A 23,600-nucleotide genomic window follows, 5' to 3' on the forward strand; every position below is an offset into this window, starting at 1 on the left:
AAATATGAACTTCAAAGATCACATGTCTGAAAAATAGAACTATCAGAAACCAAAAACGTGCATCTATTCAGCAATACTAAGCTGAGGGTCGTGAATTCGTATCGAGGATCGTTTTTGTAAAGGAAATTTTCTCGACTTCCCTGGGCATAGAGTATCTTTGTGCCTGCCATACGATATTCTTCTTCTTCTTGGCATTAACGTCCGCACTGGGACAGAGCCTACATCTCAGCTTAGTGTTCTTATGAGCACTTTCACAGTTATTAACTAAGAGCATTCTTTGCCAAAGTTGCCATTTTCGCATTCGTATATCGTGTGGCAGGTACAATGATACTCTATGCCCAGGCAAGTCAAGTAAATTTCCATTACGAAAAGATCCTGGACCGACCGGGATTCGAACCCAGATACCTTCAGCATGGCTTTGCTTTGTAGCCGCGGACTCTAACCACTCGGCTAAGGAAGGCGCCCCAAAATGTTTGCCATACTATACTGCCCATACTCGCATAACAGTCCCATTTATATAGGAAGTCCCATACAATATGGGACTGTTATGCTAGTATGGGCAGTATATACAGTATGCAAAAAAAGGTTATCCACCCCTAATGAAAACTTAGATTTCTTCCAAAATAAACGCCAAAAAATTAAAACACATATAAATGTTGTTATGTTTATTATTATTAATGTAAAAACAAAGTCAATTCATACGAGTTCTGAATAAAAAACAAATTCTTTTGCATTTGAGACATGATGTTAAAAAAATAACGCAAAAAAAGTAAATGCACCCCTTTGGCTCACATAGTGTTAGTACTTCGTGTGACCACCTTTGTATATTGTACACATGCAAAAATGGTCAATTGGAGAGTTACAATAACTGTGGAAGTGCTCATAAGAACACTAAGCTGAGAAGCATGCTTTGTCCCAGTTGAGATGGAACCCCAGAAAGAAGAAGAAACCAAAAATTGGTGTCTTGGAACCTAAAATAAAAAAGGAACTTATATATGACCTCAAGGTTTTTTGTATAGGGTTCAAAGTTTATTGATTGGATATTTACAAGAAATCAACTCAAATTTTTGAAATGATGGGATTCCAGAAATTACTGCAGGAATCGTTACAGAGCTTTTTTTCAAGAATTAAAGAAAAACTCAGTGAGTAATTGTCGCTGAGACCGGCCCACTATTTACACTTGGTCTTTCAAAATGTTCAAAAAAACTGCATTCGGCTGGTCAAATTGATGGACCCTCGGTAGTTATAATCAACAGTCATTGAGAACCCCTCGATTTTTGACAATTCTTGCCTCACTCAAGCTGCCATGACACGGAAATTTCTTCAACAATTCCTTCACAGTAACATGGTTTTAAAAAGAGAAAACACAGGAGCTTCACTTGCAAAAAAAAAACAGAAATATTTTATTTTTCCTCATCTGTAGAGCCTTTTAACCACTGCTTCCATTACTTAGGAATATTGTGGTATGACCCATATTTTATTTGGTGCTCATCAAATATCCTTTCACGATTGAGATGTGATCGACATTGGTTGATGTGTCACACTGTCCCAACTGGGCACAACTCGTTTTATAAAGTCTATTACCCTATTAGGGGGTACCTGGCCAAATTTTCATGGGCTCTAATAACCCTTTTCCAAATGCTAACATTCTTTGATCAAGCAATGATCCGCAGTTGAACAGTGAATGCTCAGCAGTTTCGTTTTCAGCTTGACAAAAACGACACTCAGAGGATTGTATTTTTCCTATCTTTTTAAGATGATACCTACTTGGGCAGTGACCGGTCATCAGGCCAGTTATTACCCTAAGATTTCCTTTATTAAGATTCAGTATAGCCCGGGCTTTAGCTAGACTGGGTTTTATGAATCTTTTCGCTTGCTTGGATTCCGTGTGTTGCCTAATACCATGTTTTTAGGAATTATGTGGATTTTTAGCATATTATATTATTTATTTTTCTGAATGATTGTCATAAACGTTAGCATATTAAGTAGTCTTTAGAAAGCCATGAAAAATTTGAACTAAAGTTGCACACACAAACAAACGAAAATAATTTTCGAATTCAAGCGCCAAATACCGTGTTTCAGTTACCATTCCAAAATGGCTGAGTAAAAAAAATATTTTATTTCCCGAATCAACAATACAAACCTCAGAGTGTTGTTTGATACAAAACTTTTGGTTATGATGCGTTTTGTCTGTTCAATCGAGAGATGTTTCAAAATGTCACCCGGCAGTCGTGGTCAGATGCACGGTATTTGGAACAATGGTATGTTCAACAACAGCAACTGTAACTATGGTTAAAATTTTCTTAATCGTACAAATCATATTTTTTGCGCTAAATATATAAAACGATCTACCATATAACACTTAAAAAACTTGAAAATAATCATACATTATTTTTTTCTAATTGATAGACACTTGAGTTTTTTTAAACCTCGCGGTAATAGAGCATGTCACTTTATGGATTCTACCATGGACATTTCCCATTATTTCAGGTTCATCCTAAGAGTGCACTCAGGAACACCACAGAACGGTTCAGGGCCGACCAAGCTCGAAGCTGCACCCTGTCTTGCTAGATTGTCGGCGATTTCATTCCCCTCAATTCCACAATGGCCGGGCACCCAGTACAATGTAACTTCGTTCCTACTGGCCAATTGCTTCAGAGAAAGAATGCATTCCCACACTAACTTTGATCTACATGTGAATGCATTTAGAGCATTCAAAGCTGCTTGACTGTCCAAGAAAATACAGATCTTTGCAAAGAATATATTTGGTGGCCATATTGAATTTGGCAGCCATAATGGATTTTATCGTGAAAACCGAATTTTCATGGTGTTCGCAACCACCGATTTTAACAGTTTTTTCATCAGTGGAAAGCTGAGCTAGTTTTACACAAAATATGAAAAAAACAGAGGTGTATTTTTTCGAATCAAAAGTTATGTGCGATTTTGTAATTCGTATTTGAAATGCGAAATAGTAGTTTACGGAACAAGTTGCAGAATGATGATTTTTACAGCACGAGTCGGCAAGCCTCGTAGGATAATTACGACGATTGCTGTAAAAATCGAGTTTTGCAACCAGTTACGTACAACACTTTTTGCAATTTCGTAGAAGACCACTTGAGGGTATCAGAAACTATATCGGAATGTATTCACCATTATTTTATAATTTCTGAAAAATTGTTGTGTTGCGCAACTCAAAACAGTTGCATAATGAATCATTACAGCACTGGTTTCAGTTGCGTAATGACTATTGCCGCACTGCATACTTCAGTGCAGGAAAGTAGGCCGTTTCATGACAGATTGGCGTGATGAAAAACAGCCTATTACGATGAGAAATTGCAAAATAGTAGTTTACGGAACAAGTTGCAGAATGATGATTTTTACAGCACGAGTCGTAAATTTATCCTACGAGGCTTGCCGAGTAGGATAATTACGACGAGTGCTGCAAAAATCGAGTTCTGCAACGAGTTACGTACAACATTTTTTGCAATTTCGTAGAAGACCACTTGAGGTTATCAGAAATTATATCAGAATGCATTCACCTTTATTTTACAATTTCTGAAAAAATGTTGGGTAATGATTCATTACGCAACTCAAAACAGTTGCGTAATGAGAAAGCGTTGCGTAATGAATCATTACAGCACTGGTTTCAGTTAGGTAATGACTATTCCCGCACTCCATACTTCAGTGCAGGAAAGTAGGCCGTTTCATGACAGATTGGCGTGATGAAAAACAGCCTATTACGATGAGAAATTGCAAAAAAATTATATCTGTAATGCTGGGCCCAGATAGCTGTAACGGTGAACGCGCAGTTATTCAGCTAGACCAAGCTGAGGGTCGTGGGTTCGAATCCCACCGGTCGAGGATCTTTTCGGGTTGGAAATGTTCTCGACTTCCTAGGGCATAAAGTATCATCGTACCTGCCACACGATATACGCATGCAAAAATGGTCATTGGCATAGTAAGCTCTCAGTTAATAACTGTGCTGCGAAGCAGGCTCTTGCCCTGTGGGGACGTAATGCCAGAAAGAAGAAGAAGAATTATTAACAAGAGATATTATATGCATTGGTGCTAGAAAGGAGGGGTCTCTCCCTAGTAAGGAATTATAGTTTTTTCTTGTAATTATCATTCTATTCGGTATCTGGCACACATGCCTTGTTGTTCTCAGTCTGGATACTTCATAAATAACGTAGCATTTTTAAGCAGAATTTTGATAAGACCCCTTCCCACATCGTAGCTTTTTTCCCATATCTAATACACCCGATTCTGTTTTTGTAGTCTAGTACACGACACTCAAGACGGTCTTACAATTGAGGTAGAAATACGCGTATCTGTCAAAGGATACAAACTCTAGTGGAAGTACTAAATTCAGTTTTTTCATCTACGGATTTTTTTTACACGGCCGTGCAAAAAAAGTTTCCATACATTTTTTTCGTCAAAACCTTATTGCTGCATGAAAAATCGAGAAATAAATTATTTTCACTCACCCCATTTATCCACTAGCCCCACGGTACCTTATACGTGTGGACGTATTTGGCATAAAATGACCCTTAGTATTCATTAGCTTATGCTAAAACGCCTATTATGCCAAATGGCCAATGCCATATGTTTGGAACTATGGCAAATGACCCTCTTCTTTCACACGGTTTAAAATTATGCCAAAAGACCCTGCTTTCGCTTTACCGTTATCAAATGACCTTATGAAAAAGGACCGCTCTCCACAAAAAAAAAAAAATAGACGAAATTAAGTCCTTTCTGTATATGCCAATTATGTCAACGAGATCGACCCGAAATGTATATTCTCATTCCACTCTTAGAATAAATCTGAATATCTGACGTACTCGGCAAACTGAGCATATACCTTATGCGACTCCAAGAATAATTCCAATTTACAATCTTTTTTTTTTTCTAGGAGCCGTATCAATCCTTCCCACAATGCTGTATCTAACGACGGGAGTGATCAAAGAAGTGGCAACGAAATCGGTCAACGATGAAACTATTATTGCCAATTCCAATATCATTCAAGCCGCACTGCAGCTGCTGAAAACTCTCGCCACCGATCGATATAGCAAGCACGATCTATCCTCGAACGAGTGGCGAAAGTTACTCCAGAGTGCCCTCGGGAAGATAATCGATCTCACCAAGACCGGATGCGATGAAACCAAACTGGATGAGGTTACAATGATGCTGACGATTGCAGTATTTCTCCTACACACGCCATCCTCGTTGGTATCAGTACCAAATTTACAGTATCCTTGTATAAACCACTTCCGTCAATGCTTTCTGACCGGATCGCCCATGGTTCGGCTGAAGTGTGTCCAAACTATGCGATCGATTTTCGTCAATGCGGACTTGAAAGTGTCAACGCCATACATCCATGCACTGGCTCCCAGATTGATTGAAACACTGTTCGCCGAATCAAACCGGATTCCCGCGAGCGATATGGAGCTGGCTATCATACTCGAAGGGATAACAACTTTGGAAGCACTTATCGCATTGGCAGAACCCCAGAACCGTAAGTATCGTAAGAAATTTCGAAGTTCAAATTTCAATCCATCTAATTAACCATACTTTTCAATTTGTATGTCTCTCACTTGCTAACAGATGAACTAATCCAAGGTAAAATTATTCATCATTAGCATTACATTTCTTAATGTTTTGTTTCACTAACAAGTACAGTCGGAGCTCCTTTCAAACACAGTCCTACAACACGCACTCAAGACACGGTTGAGCGTTATATGAGACCCAGAGCTTATGGTATTTCATTAATTTGAGGGAGTTGTTGAACATCTCGTAGGGTGCAGAGTAGACTGGCCCTTAAACAAAAAAGTTGTAAATCTCAACGGGGCACCCCTAGATATGTGCTTTAGGATAATAAAAAAGCTCTCCTGAAATTTCAACTCGATTGGATACTCCACCAGCTGGCGCATTCGATTCGAAATTTGCATGGGATATTCGTTTCAAATATATTGAAAATTGACCCTATGTCGCTGTTGCGTTCCGTGTACTGGTCGATCGCGTTCAATTGACCCCAGAATGTCAAATTCACTAGTTGATACCCTAATGAACATAATTGCAGAAGGTTGTATTTGGATTTAACCTCATTTTCATTAACATTTCAGTTGTTGAAAGTTAGGCGTAGATCAGCACTCCCGTACAATCACCTATAAGCAGGCGCCTCGTCCAGCAGCTCGCCCAGCGTCATAGATGGCTATGATGCGCTTAGTGGCTATGCTGAAGAAATTCAAAGCAGTATTGTATGTGCTTAACAAATCTACTGCAGATAGTTAAAACCTCAACTTTATCAATTTTAATCATGATACCGTAAGGACGCCATTCACCGCTCATTTAACAGCATTTCAACACATAAAATTCTGTCAAAAATTGGTTTTACGATATTTTTCGCAGCTTTTTGCGCTAGACGCAAGATAAAACATTTGTTTTTGCAAGAAAGAAGTTGAAGTGTAAACAACGTACACCCGATTCTGTTTTTGCACGGATTTTTTTTACACGGCCGTGCAAAAAAAGTTTCCATACATTTTTTTCCGCCAAAACCTTATTTTTGCATGAAACGTCGAGAAATAGTGTTACTTTTTTTGCACGGTTTTTGAAATTTTGAACTGAAAACTTTTTTTGCACGGTACGCATCCTCCGTGCAAAAACAGAATCGGGTGTATAATGATACCGAATAACATGTATGTCAATGATACATGTGTAGGCTGCCATTCACCGCTCATCTTAAGTATGAGGCTCTATATACACAATTAGTTGGAATTAATTTACTTCCATTAGCTGGTTGTTATCTTTGTACTATACAACAACAACATATTAAAGCGTGCCAGCTAAGAAGCATTTTTTCGATCTGCCATAATACAATCATTGTTCAACTCATGTTTACCGCCTTAAACAGCCTAAAATTATTTTTTATAAATAGCATATAAAATTAAATCATATGAATTTCATTCTGATACAATCCATTCTGGTATACTAATACATGTTGATGACTTTTATTGCGAAAATTCGATCAGATTTTTCAAAATATTTCAATGAGCAGTGAATGGAGCATGAGCGGTGAATGGCGCCCTTACGGTACAACCTTCTACAATATTGTTTGTTATGGTATCAAGTAGTGTTTTTGATATTCTGGGTTCAATGGAACGCGACCAACATTTTTTTTTTTGAACCAAACAGTAGGTGATGTGCTGTTTCTCATATGTTTGAGCTGGAAATCCCATATTAATTTCAATTCACATGCGCCAGCTCATGGAACGACCAATGGAGCTGAAATTTTCAGCAAGTCTTCCTATAAACCTACGGAATAATCCTGGGAGGTGTCCCGTGGAATAAAACAACCTTAATTTTCTCCCATACTAAGCTGGGCCAGTCTAGTGCAGAGTTACTTGGGCACTTCCATGATTCGTTTAACATGGGGGGTTTTTCTCAGTCGAATTGTAGGAAACTTTACAATAAGAAGCAATTCAATACAACGCATATTGTGACCAAATATGAGCTCAGTAGCTTGGGGCCCAGATAGCCGTAGCTGTAAACGCGCAGCTATTCAGCTTGACCATGCTGAGGGTCGTGGGTTCGAATCCCGCTGGTCGAGGATCTTTTCGCAAAGAAAATTTTCTCGATTCCCAGGGCATAAGAGTATCTTCGTACCTGCCACACGATATACACATGCAAAAATGGTCAATCGGCCGAGACAGCTCTCAGTTAATAACTGTGGAAGTGCTCATAAGAACACTAATCTGAGAAGCAGGCTTTGTCCCAGTTGGGACGTAACGCCAGAGAGAAGGAGAAGCTTTCAACAAAAAAAATCCACTACCGAAGTGAATCAAAAGTCCCAAGAATATGATCCGGCTCCCTATGAGTTAAGAGATAGCACTGTACTGTCTTCGGCGATGTTCCAGTATTCAGTGTAACTTACATTTCAGTGTTGAGGATTACCATTTTAAATTAGAACTTGGCCTGTACGAGCGCTTTTCCCTGACTTGCTTTATGAAGCTTATGAGACATGTACTGCCATGTATGCAACACATGATATCCCAAGATCTTGATGACATTGAAGGTTGTCGTCTTCTGCAACATTAACACCCCCGGCAATATTACAGCACCCTTATTTTTGCATGTTCAACATGAAACAACTCGCGATCTAGATTCAATATAAAAAACCCATTTTCGGCAAAGTTGTTTGGGAGATCAAGGTCTAACTTGCGGTGATCATTCAGATATGGAAATCCGCCACCAGGCAGCGCTAGTGTGTACGAAAGTTTTTTTTAAGTATATTAGGAGTCTGGCCACTTAGAAGGATGGCGTCTTCGACTAAGTTATTCAGTAGCTCAAGGGCTATCACTATAAGAGCCAAGAAATTCGAGATTTTGCCACCAAGCGACGCTAGTGAACATGACATTTTTGTTTTGCGAATATCTCAGGATCCAAACCACTTAGAAATATGGCGTCTTGAGCAGAGTTGTTCAGTAGCCGTTGGGCTATAATTATTGTCGCCAACAGATTCGAGATTTTGACACCAGGCGGCGCTAGTGCGCATTGAACTTTTGTTTTGCGGATATATCAGAATCCTGACCACTTAGGAAGGTGGCGTCTTCGCCAAACTTGTTTCACCAAGGGCAATTATTGATCAATGAATCAACAAAGTAATGGTAGTCCCTAACTTACTGAACAGCTTTGCGAGAACGCTATCCTTTTAAATGGTCAGAATCCCGAAATATTCACAAAACAAAAATTCCATGCTAACTAGCGTCACCTGGTGGCAAAATCTCAGATTGTTTTGGCTAATAGCGCTTAAGTTACTGAACAGCTTTGCCGAAGACGCCATCTAAATGGACAAGCTCCTAAGATATCTGCAGAACACAAGTAAAAGTTTTATTGGCACTAGTGCCACCTATTGGTCAAATTCCGAATAAAATGAGGTACCATCATACAGCGTTCTACCTATAAAATAACTTTACTGAAGACCCCAAGTTTCGAACAGGGTGTCCATTCAAAACTAAGTTTTTAAATTCTCGGATGTTTCCCGGTTGCCCAAAATATTAACAAACTAGTGGCAAAAATGATCTTTGGACTTGATATTTTAGTTTTTTCTCATACAAATTCGGAGGACTTTCACTAACTTATTTATGAATATTTTTTTATTATATTTCTAAAATGGTATAAGCTTCAAACGGTTTAAATAGCGAAAACGTTTTTGGACAAAAAATATAACCAGTGAATCAAATTGTCATCAAAGGAGACGAAAAACAAACAATAAAGCATGGTCGCTAACAACCGTTTATCCCAACTTTTGCGGATAGGGATACAATCAAAAGCAAAATTGTCATTATAATCACAGGTTTTAACATTGTTGCAACCTTTTCAACTCGTGATTAATCAGGTATTTCAAACACAAATCCTAAATGCTTAACGTTCAACGATCTGTCATCGTAATTATCGTCATCATCGAAACATCAGGAGCAGTTCTTTTGTTTAAAACCAAAAAATAATCGATGAAAATGTGCTCACTGTGTTTCAGTTGGATAATAGAATACAGTGAACACATTTTCTTGATTTTGAACTAAAAAACTGCTTTTGAAAATTATGAAATCAATGACAGATCCTGCCACCTGGATCATTTTTTTTACTGAAATACATTTTAAAACTCAATTGCAAAATTCGTATTCATAATCAGGTAATCAAATTACTCACGGGACGCCTTTGCCCCAAACTGATGAAATTTCATAAGCCCTGGGTCTTCTGTAATACGGATTCCTATAACGCCCCCAACCATGTATCCTATAGGATTCATGACTGTACATAAGTTCAAATTTCTTTTTTCTATTGCTAAGATTAATAACTCCTGAAATCGAACAAGAGAAACACATCACTATAATTACGCTCATATAAAACATTATACAAGAAGTTTTCGAAATCCCTAACTTGTGCCGATGGTGTTATATAAACTAATGATATTTCAATTTTACAGGCATCCAAATGTTGACTCTGCTGGTTCCGATATTGATCAACTATTTGCTAGACCCGGATCAGTTCCGTTCCAAGCCTAAGCAGTGCGTCCAGCTTCACGAACACGCACTTCAGTGGCTCATGAAGATTGGACCGAAGTATCCACAGGAGTTCAAGGCATTTATGGGACAGGCACCGGAACTACGCATCAAACTGGAAACGGCCATCAAACGCAATCAGATGAGTGCAATCCAAGCGAAAAACAAAAGCGAAGCCGCCAACGCAGCAGCTCGGGCCAGTGCAACTCAACAGCAGAAACCTACAATTCAATTGAAGACCGACTTTAGCAACTTTAGCGCGACCTAGATTTCGCCAATCTACGCTTCATAATAGGTAATAGGTAGATCTGCGTTAAAAAAGAATAAGACACTCGATGGGGATTTTTTTGAAATTAACACGGTGAAATATGGGAAATGGATGTGAATGATTCTAGAAAAGTTTTAAATGTTTTATTGAAATCGATTCCGAATCGATTTGAAAGCAGATTTAAAAATTAACATTTTAAATTTTAGTAAATTTAAACCGAATTGAGTATTAAGTATACCATTTAATTTCTCTAGAGTTAGTATCCTTAGACAGATACACATATTTCGAACTCAACTTCAGTGTCGTGTATTTTTGTCGAAGGATACAAACTCTAGTGAAATTAAATTGTATAGTGCTAAATTCAGGTTTCATTTACTTATAGGTATTCTACTAAACAGCTCGAAGATTTTAGATGTTATCTATTTGTTTTGATTTGATTGCATTTTTCTTTTTTTTTATTGAATATTTTCAGTTTCCAGGTTTAATTAATTTAATTTAATTTAATAATTTCACCACTTGTTTTGCCCAAACGGCTGTCTGCTAAGCGAGCGTTTCTGCTAAGCATTAAACATCGAGTGTGTTCTCCTTTTTAACGTGTATCTCTTCATAATATAACAAGAATAATGTATGTTAACGCCCTTTAATGATGTAATTGAAAAATTTGAATAATATCTCACATAACAATGAACCACTCACTAGTAGAATATTATACTATTGGCTGTTTAATTTAATTCAGGTCATTTAAATGCCTCTATTAGTGAAACAAAAAAAAATGTGTAGAAACTTATTTACATTCTAATATAACGAAAATGTTAATATCTGTATAATTTACTGAATAAAAAAGTATTACTATCATTACTCACATATTAGCAATTATTATTATTGTTCACTTATCGGACTGGGGATGAACCTGCCTACGGAAGAAAATCCTTCAATAAAAAAAGCAAAAAAAATATTCCACATGGTTGGTCAACTGTTCACTAAGGATCTACGGACGACTACATATGAACCTTTTATAACTTTTTTAGCACTGGAGGTGACGCTAAATTTAATCGTATTTAAAGCGAATACTCTGTCTCTAAAGTCTTAAGTCTCCTTTTTTTAATGGAAGATCTTCATAGTTTTCGTTAACCAGAATGATATCAAAGTCACCTTTTTCCTTGCAGTGAATCCTGATGCAAAATTTTAGAGGCACCAGAAAAACCATCACAGTCTCATACGCGACTATTCCACCGTTTTTTTTCGGAAATTTTTACTGGGATTTAAAAATGCTTTAGAAAATATTCTATTGATGTCTTCGGAGAAAAGCGACGACTACGAGCGACCCTTGAACTGACATCGATTGGTATGAGGATGATAGGTCAGTATTTCAGTTAGCTAGCGCAGGGTAAAGTTAAGTACATGGGGCAAGACCCTTGATCTGGTATTAAAATATTAATATACAGCCATTCCATGAAAAACCGATCTAGTGGGTCTCCGAATTCCGTGCAAATTTGCTATTTTGTTCCTTATCCGAAATAAGGATATACGTATTTTTGGATTTTTTGATTAAGGTGATCATTTCCAAAATTGGGTGACCAGAAAAATCGCGATCTTGCAAAATTTTTATTTAAAAAAAATATAACTTTTGAACCGTTTGACCGATTTTCAATCTTTTTGGACGAAATGAAGGCTAAAGATTTTGACTTTTCGGGAAAAATATAAAATTTCACAAAAATTGTGTTTTTTACATGAAAAAACTCAATAGTTTCCGTTTTTTCGTGTTTTGAAGGCCTCGGGAAGGGGCTATCGCTGTTCTCATTTTTTCTTGAAAGTTAAGAAAATTTTACGTATACAGTTTGGATTCGCTCGTTGGGGGTCCGCTACATGGAATGACTCGATGGTTGGATGTTCGCTGGTTGGAAAAAATGCCAACTAAAAAGCACTCGAATGTCAAGAGAAAATGTCAAACTGACTTTGACGTCTGACTACCGGCGCATTGAAGTCTCCATATATATAACAAATGTGTATGTATATGTGCGTTTCGTGACGATTTGCGTTCCAGATGCGTTAGTCTGGAGCATTTTCACCAGCTGTCAGTCGTTCCAACTAACAGGTCGGATTCGTTAGATGGAAGGCAGTCGTGTTCCAACCAGCGAATCCCGGCTGTACTGTCAAATTTTCAGCGATGTATGTTTTTTAGTTTTTGAGATATTTTTTTTTTTTGAAAATAAAAAATTAGTTAGTTTTTATCGGCACACACTGTAGGTCTCAGCGCATTAGATTTGTAATGTTTAAAAAAAATCATAACTTTTGAACAGCTTAACCGATTTCCAATCTTTTTGTATGGAATGAAAGCTTAAAATTTCAACTATTCAGACAAAATGGAAAAATCTGATAAAAATATGTTTAAACGTGAAAAAATATAAAAAAAATCTAGTTTTTTTTTAGAAATTTTCATATTTTTACCGTGATTTTTTTTTTCAAAGTTTTCTATTTTTACTGAAAAGTTGAGACCTTAAGCTTTCATTCCATAAAAAAAGATTGGAAATCGGTTGAACTGTTCAAAAGTTATGATTTTTTTTAAACATTACAAATCTAATGCGCTGAGATCTACAGTGTGTGTCGATGAAAAATGACTGATTTTTTATTTTCAAAAAAATATATCTCAAAAACTAAAAAACTTACATCGCTGAAAATTTGACAGTTTACGTAAAATTTTTTGAACTTTTAAGAAAAAATAAGAGCAGCAATAGCCCCTTTGGTCCCGAGGCCTTCAAAACACGAAAAAACGGAAACTAATGAGTTTTTTCATGTAAAAAACACAATTTTTATGAAATTTTATATTTTTCCCGAAAAGTCAAAATCTTTAGCCTTTATTTCGTCTAAAAAGATTGAAAATCGGTCAAACGGTTCAAAAGTTATAATTTTTTTTAAAATAAAAATTTTGCAAGATCGCGATTTTTCTGGTCACCCTATTTTGGAAATGGTCACCTTAATCAAAAAATCCAAAAATACGTGTATCCTTATTTCGGATAAGGAACAAAATAGCAAATTTGCACGGAATTCGGAGACCCACTAGATCGGTTTTTCATGGAATGGCTGTATATATATATTAATAATATTACAATTGATATTAAAGATATTATTTAGTGTGCTGGAAGTTTCCTTTCGATTATGTTTTCGAAACATGTGGGTAGATGATTGACAAAAATAAACAACAAACAGATTTGAATCTTATATTGAGTTCAGGTTTGTAGTTTGATCTAGTATATGAATAGAAGTAATAAACCATAGAAGAAGAATGTCGCTGGCATCGCTGTCGGAACATCTTTTGCTAGCGGAGATAGGCGGGGCTATAAATGTCAACGCGAAAATGTATGCAGTTTAACACTTAGGGTAACTCGGTGTAATACGCCCCACCGGGGCAATACGCCCCTTTGAAGTTTCACGGGATTGAGGCTTCTTTTACACGTAAATATGATTACATTTCGTAACTATTCGCGAATAAATGATGTTGCGCATATATATTCTTTGAGAAGTATTAACAATCATTAGAAATTCTAAAAATATCGGAAATCAGGTTTTTGGCGTAAAATTATGCGTTTGATAAGCAAGCCTCTCCGCTAATGAAGCCCTTCCTTTACTATTGTACTTATTGCAAAAACTTTTACCGGAAGACGACTGCTAATGGACCCCTTTAAGCTTATCAAGTGGTGGAATTCTCCTTGGAAACATTTCCATAACGCTGTGGACCTTTTTTCTATGGGAGGGGCATATTGCCCGTGTTGTTTTGAAATGTAAACATTGGAACGGTTTACAAAAAAACATCTAGTACACTTTTTAGAAGCAACCTGGAAAGTGAAAGTTGCATGCAGAGCATGACCAACTAAATGAGCAACACATTGACATAAAAAACTTTAGGAGTGATGCATTTGCTACTGCGATAGAGCAGTTTTTCCTTAAGGGGGGGCGTATTACACCTTTTTACCTTATGTACCCAACATGTTTCTGAGCGAGAATAAAGGGAACACCAGCGACATTATTATGGTTTATTATTTCTATTAGTATATGAGACGTGGTTGTACGAATTATGAAGTGCAACATTTCTGAGCCTATTTCATCATTCCTGAAAAACGTTTAAAAATTGTATGATGGATGTGGATAAAATAAAATGCCAAATATGTTCTAAAAGACCTTAGTTCTTTCATGGATAGAAACAAAGGACACTTTAACATGCGTAAGTAGCTGAGAAAAATCAGTTTCTTGGATTTCCCCAAGAGCATGTTTCTGGCATGTTGCCAAAATCGAACCGGCACTGTATACCCTTCCATTTTTCGCGAGGGATTCGGTCTTTTGTGATTCTGCTTTCTGTGATTCGGCCTTTGGATGTTTCAGCCTTTTGTATGTTTTGCCCTTTTGTGTTTTCGGCCTTTTGTGATTCGGCCTTATGTGATTCGGTCTTTTGTGATTCGGCCTTTTGTGGTAGACCCGTAGCAGGTCAGGATTCGCCTTAAAAGCTGGCGATAGACCAAGAGTATTGTTGTTTAAGTGTTTTTAATTTAATCTTTTGAATGCCGGCAATCAAAAGAGAAAACAGTATTTTATTTATTGTATGAATAGTATTTCGCGGCAATTGTACGGATTTTTTGCTCAATAGTCATTACAAAAAATAACCGATCCCTCCAGGGTCATCGGATTGAAAAAAATAAAAATAAATCACGTGTAACACGACTAATTCAAGTTGTCCGTAAAAAAATATCTCACATTTATGCATAAAAATTGAAAAACAAGAACATCAAAAATCAAATTCCGGATAATTGAGTCTAAAATTCCGGATAATCGAATCCTCGGATAATCGCGTCCGACCTGTATATCTATGGCGTGCGGTGTTTGTCTGCCAACTGATTGCTATAGCTATTGACGATTAAAAGTTGGGTTATGTTTAGGAAAATTTGGATACATCGTCAAAATCTGATGTCAATTATTTTCCCTACATTTCAATCACAATAATTATTGATAAATCGGTCTGGAAAAGGCTAATCTTGAATTTTCAAAAATTTAGCCTCACTTTTATTCGCGAATTGTTGCAAAGGCTTTCTTTTATGTCCTTTATCAATCACGTAAAAAAATGAGAATATCATGAACTTTAGTTACATACTTGAAAAGAGGATGGAAACAAGGGAAAATTACCTTACATCAACAGATAAGCGCTCCTATTGGTCATCCTCTACTGCAGCGTTTTTGGCGCCTTCATTTCCCTTCGAAGTAGCTTCGCGTTCGCCACCGCCTCCAGCCTTTGCTACCAACTTTTTGTAATGTTCGACTGACCCCTCTTCAACATTCGTCGGCATCTCTGGTTCTTTAGGTGGTTCTGGGGATTCCACTCTTGCAGCTTCTCTTTCAAGTTCCTGTTGTTCCTGTTGCTCTTTTTGCTTCTTCTTTTTCAGTTTATCACGCACTTTGTTCCCCAAGCGTGAAGCAGCCATCACCTTCGCTACACGCTTACTCTCCAGCCATCGCGAACCCCACGATTTCTCCGTTTCGTCTTCTGCAAGCTTTTGTTCTAGTAAATTTTCGTCACTTGAGTCGTGTATTTCAACAACGTCTGGATCATGTTCCTCATCTTCGTCGTCGCTGGAAGATTGGTCTTTTGGCTCATCTTCCGAACTATCACTTTCAGATTCGCTTTCGTCCTTTTCTTCAGTTCGCTTCTCTTCAACATCTTCTTTTTCGGTTTTTGTGGAATCATCATTGTTTGCTTCTGGTTCTGAGTCGGAAATTTCTCGCACTTCGTAGTCGAGTTCTTCTTCCTGATCCAAAATTGTTGTTTTTGCTGGAGATTTCACCACAGCGTTCTCGCCATTTGTCTCAATCGACTTTGCAGATTCCTTCCTGTTCCGTTGGGGAGACTTATCTTCTTCAGTTAACTCACCTTCTTCCGGTTCATCTTTGTGATCCGGTTTTGTGGCGGGAATTTGAGCTTGCTTCTCTTTAATTTGTTTCTCCAACTCTTCAATGTTATCTACGAAAATTGATGATTTGGCTTTCTTTGCTTTTTCATCCTCAGAATCGGAAGATATGCATAGTGTTTCCGGACTTGGTATAACGGGAATGACTTCCGGTGAACTGTCTCTGCTTTTCGTTTCTTGAATTTCTTCTTTTGCTTTCGTTTGTTCGTTAACCAGTGGCTTTTGCTCTGGTTCTTTCTCCTTCGATTTGCTCCTAGATTTACGCATAGCTTGTTGCTCCGGAGCAGATGTCTGGGATGGTTCTTCAGATAGCTCTTCATCTCCTACTTGGCGGATGCGAAAATTTCTCTTCAATCGCACTCGCTTGGGTTGTTCTTTATCGGGTGATATTGATTTGGATTGTTTCGTGCTGTTGGTATTATCTGATTTTGCCTTTACATCATTCGACTTTTTGGTCGTCTTTTCTGTATCAGAATCATTTTCGCCATCCTGGTCAGAATCCAATTCAATTTTTGTAATCGGTTCTAAAGCCAACTGGGACCGAATTGCTCTGGCACGAGCTTGCAACTCCAGAAGCTCCAGAACGGTCATTTCCTTCTCGCCTGTGTTGAAACAAAAGATATACAAACCAGATTTTGTTATATAAATATCGAATTCTGTTTTACTTATTATATATGTAAAATTGGTAATGGTAAGATACAAAATAGGTATATTATCTTGATTTTGAAATATTCTAAAAGATTTAAAACATGAAAATTTAATAAATTTCATGTATGGTTGAATAAAGAATCAACATGAACATAACTGGTACACTTTTCCTTCATCTATAATAACTATAATAGATGTAGTTGAACATATTAAGGTGAAGATGCATCGAAGCTAAACCTCAAATTTTCAAGAGCACGGGTCGTCCGTTAATCACATCGTTTTTAAGGAAAAGGGATCTAGTGAAAGATTAAATATTATTATTGTAAATTATTGTTTTACAGAAGTAATGTCGATCGCAATTTTTACAAATTTCGTAGTTTTGATTTTATTTGTTGGTGATTTAGCAAACTTCTATTTCCACTTAGGAAAATATTTATTCTAATCCAGCAAAATAAACATCCTTCAAATATTCTTCCAAAGCAATACGAGGAATATTTATAGTGATTCTTTTAAGAACCCTTTGTTGAATAATATCAGCTTAAAAAAAAATCGAAGTACATATTACTACATTCCTGTCGGAAAATTCGAGAATTCATTATAGAATTTATTAATTTTTAGACGAAGTTCCTGACAATATAGCTCACAGAAAATCATAAGTGGTTTTATGAGATCTCGGTTTCCCGATTTTAACCGAGACTCAGCTAACAAAATGTCCGGTTGCTTAGCAACGAAGTACGATTTACTGATGCTCGGCTTTTATTTGCTGAGATCCCAGTTAATTTATTTGCCGACTAGTCGGCTGTGCGGATCTCGGTTAAAATTAGCCGAGATTTGGCATTCTGAATTAAGTGTGTAGTCTTTACAAATTATCCTTGAAATCTAGCATATTTCCTTTCTTGACTTCTGGATTCTTCAAATTTCTACCAGAAAGCCTCAATGGACTTCACCCAAGAATTGCACAAGAATTCAGTATTAGATTACCGTGACCTGCTCTAATTCCGTGAGGCAACACCGTGTATTTGGGAATAATGTGGATTTCTAGCATATTATATTATTTATTTTTCTAAACGATTGTCACAAACGTTAGCACATTAAGTAGTATTTACAAAGCCATGACAAACTTGAACTAAAGTTGCACATACAAACAAACAAAAATAATGTTAGAATATATGTCAGATGCACGGTATTTGGAACACTGGTATTTGATCAGATGCACGGTATTTGGAACACTGGTATGTTTAACCCTTTCTTCCCCACAGCTTTGTTCAACAATTTAACTATCAAAATGGCGTTTCTAAAAAAAGTGCTTGAACAAAAGTTGTTCCAAATAAGCTATATTATTCAAAACCACATTAAAAAATGATTGTTTTTCAATAGTTAGTTTATTGTTTTTCAATAGTTTGACCCTTAGGTCACTTATTTCGATGTTTGATAAGACAAATGAGCGTATATATTTATTATAATTATTATTGAGCTACTCGTACCAATTCGGTTAAGCCCGCGTTCGTCGAAAATCGGTGGATCACCTGTGCTGCCATGGGAAAGAGAGGGTTAACAACATGGTTTTCAAAATGGTTAAAATCTTATTTTTTATGCAAAGTATATAAAACGGTCTACTATATAAAACATGAAAGACTTGAAAATAATCATACGTTATTTTTATGTGATCGATTGAAAGTTGAGTTTTATTAACCTCACGGTAATAGAGCATGTCATGGTAGGGATTCTGTCAATAATAGTTAAAACTATTTTTAAAGAATTGTTTTAAGGAAGATCCTTACACATTTCTTTATTATTATCTCAATAAATCACTTCCACCTTCCCAGCTATTAGCTTAGCTCTATAGCTATCAGTACACACTTTGTCAAGTGTGCAAATATTTGGCTATTTGACGTTTCAGACGTTTGCCTAACGTTTGCCGTTTGCCTATTGTTTGCCAATGGTCAGTACACGGTGGACAAACATTTGACAAACTCTTATTTGTCCATGTTTGCCACTCGAGAACTGAACGGAGTTTGCAAAGTTGACCAAATAAAACTTGTTTTGGCATACTTTTGCAATATATATTTCCTCATATATTCAAGTATTGGCTATTACAAAGTTAGACAAATATTTGCACATCAATGTTTGTGCAAATATATTTGGTCAGTACACATATGACAAATAAATTTGTCAAAATTTGGCAAATATTTGCACATCTGGCAAAGTGTGTACTGATAGCTTATGTTTCTTCACAGATTCGTTTACCTGAAGCAAAAGAATTCCTGGGGTTTTACAACAATTTTACTCTGAAGATTCGAAGGCAAAACAAAAACACTTTTCGTAGATAATTCTTGTATAATCCAGGGTATTTTGGACATCATTTGAAGCATTTTTTATGAACTTAGCGAAAAAATATGTACAATGATTTTTAAGCCTGCGGTAGAAATTTGACAGCTGCGGTAGAACTTGGTGGCTACCGTAGAACGGAAAATTTTCAATAGTGCCGTAATATTCTGAAATCAATTTGTGGATAAAAAGTAGGCCTAAGGGAATTTACGGATTCTCGAGTCCTCGACAGTCTAAGCCATAGTCGCGCTTATTATTTAATTTTCTCGGGAATCAGCAGACAAATTAGGGTAGAAGCGCCGGTTTTGGCCAGTCTAAGAAAAAATCTCTTCAAAAATGTATGGAAAGCCCAATAAATATTGCAAATACGTCACAAATGCAAGCTTTCAACCCATATTATGTATGAAGAATACCAGAATTGAGCTGAATCTGTTTTTTGCTCAAAATCTCATTTGTCAATATCCTCAATATAGGCTACCAGTACCAGTTTCGGGCAGAGATTTCGCTTCGGTTCCTAAATTGACCAAAAGCGGTCTTCAGCAAAGTTGTAACTGATGAATATATCTAATAATATCAGCATTGCTCTCAGTCTCAAAAGCACGTGGGCAAACACTATGCCCGATTGAATGAATTGCTTGCATTTCCCATAGTAATTCCCATACAAACTTTGAAGAGCTTGCTCTCGAAAAGTTTGGGAATCTCTGCCTTACAGACAACCAAATTATATATGAAAACTGGAGATTTCAGTTCAAATTTTTGCATTTTTCTCGATGTTTCCATGAAATTAAAAAAAAAAAACTTCTAAAAAATGTTTTTGTACTAACAATTTTTGCAAACTATTTTAAGAAAGTTGTCTGATAAGACTATTGTTAACAGTTACAATAGAACCCCTTAAAACGAGCTGTTGCGTTATGCTTGCATATGACAAATTTGTCCGAAGGGTCGTTTTACAGAAGTCCGAACGGTGTAACATGCAAAACCTAATTACACAGTCGAAAAATGTCCTTTACTTACTGTTTTCCGGACTGCAACAATACTTCTTAGCACAATACGGCCAAATGCTGGCCACGACGCGTGAAACTCATTGCTGCACCACCAAAAATAGTTTAACCTAATTCTAATATTCATCTGTTTGTCCGCCCTTTTATGCACAACATTAGGTAAAGTACACCAGGACAAATTGAAACGAGTGGGACAAGATGAACCGCAAAATTTTCAGCATGATGGTTGTAGATGATTATTTTAGAAGTTTCTTCGTCAAATTTTTCATCATTTGAAAATTTTACTATGATACATTGCTACTTTATCTTATCACAGCCGCCAACTTGCCCAGGTGTACCTTAACATAATTATAATGGTACTTCAATTATTAATCTTCAATAAACATGGGTACTTACTTTTCTTGCCGCCATTTTTATTAGGCTTATCATTCGGTTTGACTTCTGCAATGGAAAATAAAAATGTCGTTAATAGTCTCTTTATCATGTATAATGTATAAGATTCTCTTCGAATCTCTGTTTGTTACAGTCATCATAAATCCAGGGGCAAAATACAGTGAAACCTCCATGAGTCGATATTTCATGACTCGATATCGACTCATGGAACCATACTAAAACCAAAATTTCATAACTACTATGATGTATATGTAGTAGAGTGATGCAAATTTCGAAATTTTGCTCCCCTATGCTTAAAGGATTAAAATTATGGTAAAAGCGCAGACAGACGTTCAAGTTAGACTCAGCCACTTGTGTAAAAACAAGGCCGCCACAAATCGCCAAGTGGCAATCAGCTAACAGATGGCGTTAGTGGCGTATGCGTCCCGCCACCACCCCGATCACATTTCGTTGACAGCATGAAACACAACCGCTCCCACAGCCAGCGTGCTCAACGCTTAAAAAAACTATGCACCTTTATTTTGCGCTTGTTGGGTTATGTTCCCTTTTGGATCTAATTTCTCATGTAAAAGTTAATTAAATCTATTGTAATTTTTACCACAAGTTGGCAATAAATTTACTCACAGATTCATGCTTGTATAATACCCTTGAATGATCGTTACTCGGGTAAAATAAATTGTCGTGAAAGCACGTGAAAGTATTACAATTGTGTGAATCATTTGTAAAGTGATTGTTTTGATATTTTTGTTCAGTGGGTGGTGGACTGGGTGGTAAGCGAAAAGTTGAAGCCACGTGCTTTTACGAACTGTCACTGTACTGTAGCAATTTGCTCCCTAGGTGACACCACGGTAGAATTTACACAGGAATTTTGAATAAATTTGTTCCTGCTTAAACGTCTGTCTGCGGTAAAAGCAAGCTCCCAAAATTTGAAATGATTTGGAAGAAATTTGACTGTGCACACGCCATTTGAAGTTTATATGGAGATTACTATGGAAAACGCCAACCTTTTGTGTTCTCATGTGAAATTTTTCCAGCTTTGCCGAAGACCACATTTTGATTGAACGTCAGGAAAAATTGTTTTTTTTTTTTTTTTTTAGGCACTCCGTGCACTTGGCCACTACTATGCCGAGGATCATATATACAGAATCTATTTATATCCTAGTTCTTATTGCTATTTCTCTCATACCGAGCAGGTAGAGGAGAGTGCTGCCGTTGGTCCAATCTAGTGATCCTTTATAGAGAGATAAGCGGAAGTAAAATGGAATGATTTGGCAACAGACCAGCAGTGCTGATTTTGCTCGGCGTCGAGAATAATATTGTAACACGGACATGACTTCCTCATTGCTATAAAGTGTATTTTGTTTCGTTATAGATCTTTGAGCTACATATCAAAACTAATGAATAGCCGAAAAAATCAAAAACTAAAAATCGCATTGACAAAAATTCAAAAAAGTAAAACATTTCATATTTTTGCTTCATGCAAAATTACTTTTACCGAAATAATTTCAAGTGGATTACATTACTCCTCAAGAAAAGTTCAAAACAAACACAACGCATGTTCATTTGGCTCACACTTTGACAGCTCTCGCTGCTCGATTGGCTCACATTTTGACAGAAATGTCAGCTTCCGCGAATCTCTCTTATAAAGGATTTCTAGTCCAATCCATATCCATATCGAAGTCCATTGGTGTGCGGTGGTTCATTTTGCCATGTATATGTGTCGTGTGAGGCAACAGCCTACAAAGAGGGTCAGTGTGTCTCAGTCACCATCCGATACTGACGAAGGATGGATGTGTTCCCCTATACACAGTCCTTCATGCGGCGTCTTCTGGTGGCTGGACGGAGTTTTTTTGTGGGGGGATTGGGAATCGAACCCATGACCTTCCGCTTACGAAGCGAAACCGTAACCTCGAGGCTACGAGACCCCCCAGGAAAAATTGTTATCCATCATCATAAAGTGGGTTTACCTTCATTTAGATTCACCAACTATTCGGCAGGCAACAGTGGTGCTCCTGGCGGGAAGAATAGATCAAAGTAATCCTGGCTACTACACGGGAAAAAATTATGTAGTAAAAATTACTATTTTAGCTGACTACGCCCATTCTTGAAACTACCATGGAATTTCAGACCAATTTACTATGTTTACGGTACATCCCACCACATAACTGGTAAATTTGACAGAAATAATTTACAACAATCTGATTTCGACAACAGACATGGTAAAAACAAGCGCATTTCTGGTCTGCTGAAAATTGCCGGTGCGAGCGCTTAAGTTAACCCCCTAAAATGGTAGTTTTTACCGCACAATTTTTTTGCGTGTATGTTCTACAGCAAAAAAGCAGTGCTGCTCTGAAAGTAATTGAAGTAATTGAGCATGGTTTAGACATTGGAATCAAGAATAACAAATTATCCTTACGTCCCAACAAAATGTGGTCTTCGGCAAAGTTGTAGCTGGGTAGATTTTACATGAGAAGAGTGTGTTCGCTTTTTCATATATTATTATGACGAGCAGATAGAGGACTGAACACAATAGTTTTGGCTTTTCCATAGTAATTTCCATATAAACTTCAAATGACGTGTGCACAAACAAATTTCTTCCAAATCACTTCAAATTTTGGGAGAAATTTTCATCATAACTGACACCGTTTAAGCATAGGGGAGCAAAAATTTGCATCAGTCTAATATGTAGTCAACATTTGTTTTTTTCTCTGAACAAATATGCAATACTCATATTACTTTTGCTACACATTTAACCTTTACATACATTTTGACAAAACAAGAACAACAAATCAAGACAGAGATGAATAATGATGAAACCCGTAGACATTTTGTATAATGTTGGCCATGTATTCCCTTTAAAAACCATTTTTATATTAAAAATCTAACGACTTGCATAAAAAATAACAACCAAATTGCTTTAAAGAATAATGGTACAGAATAGCATTGATGCAGAGAT

At 36.9% G+C, this 23,600-nt stretch overlaps 2 protein-coding genes across 8 annotated transcripts in view; one reads left to right on the forward strand and one right to left on the reverse strand.

Moving 5' to 3' along the window:
• LOC5575803 (HEAT repeat-containing protein 5B) overlaps nucleotides 1–11,185 on the forward strand; it is a 40,669-nt gene extending 29,484 nt beyond the window's left edge. For 3 of the 5 annotated variants that reach the window (XM_021849692.1, XM_021849691.1, XM_021849695.1), the window contains 3 exons: nucleotides 4,910–5,512; nucleotides 5,602–5,616; nucleotides 9,980–10,496. In XM_021849692.1, the coding sequence (XP_021705384.1) occupies nucleotides 4,910–5,512; nucleotides 5,602–5,616; nucleotides 9,980–10,323 (962 nt within the window). In that variant the 3' untranslated portion in view covers nucleotides 10,324–10,496. Of the gene's footprint in view, nucleotides 1–4,909; nucleotides 5,513–5,601; nucleotides 5,617–9,979 lie in introns of all 5 variants that reach the window. The other 2 variants (XM_021849693.1, XM_021849696.1) reach the window with 2 other exon arrangements.
• LOC5575804 (probable serine/threonine-protein kinase kinX) overlaps nucleotides 1–23,600 on the reverse strand; it is a 46,144-nt gene that overhangs the window by 8,272 nt on the left and 14,272 nt on the right. Inside the window, exons 3-4 of one of the 3 annotated variants that reach the window (XM_021849698.1) lie at nucleotides 20,648–20,692; nucleotides 15,496–16,876 (exon numbers count right to left, since the gene is read on the reverse strand). In XM_021849698.1, the coding sequence (XP_021705390.1) occupies nucleotides 15,519–16,876; nucleotides 20,648–20,692 (1,403 nt within the window). In that variant the 3' untranslated portion in view covers nucleotides 15,496–15,518. Of the gene's footprint in view, nucleotides 1–15,352; nucleotides 16,877–20,647; nucleotides 20,693–23,600 lie in introns of those variants that run through there. The other 2 variants (XM_021849697.1, XM_021849699.1) reach the window with 2 other exon arrangements.

This window comes from Aedes aegypti, chromosome 3 (genome assembly GCF_002204515.2).
Source record: "Aedes aegypti strain LVP_AGWG chromosome 3, AaegL5.0 Primary Assembly, whole genome shotgun sequence".
In the NCBI taxonomy this organism is placed as follows: domain Eukaryota; kingdom Metazoa; phylum Arthropoda; class Insecta; order Diptera; family Culicidae; genus Aedes; species Aedes aegypti.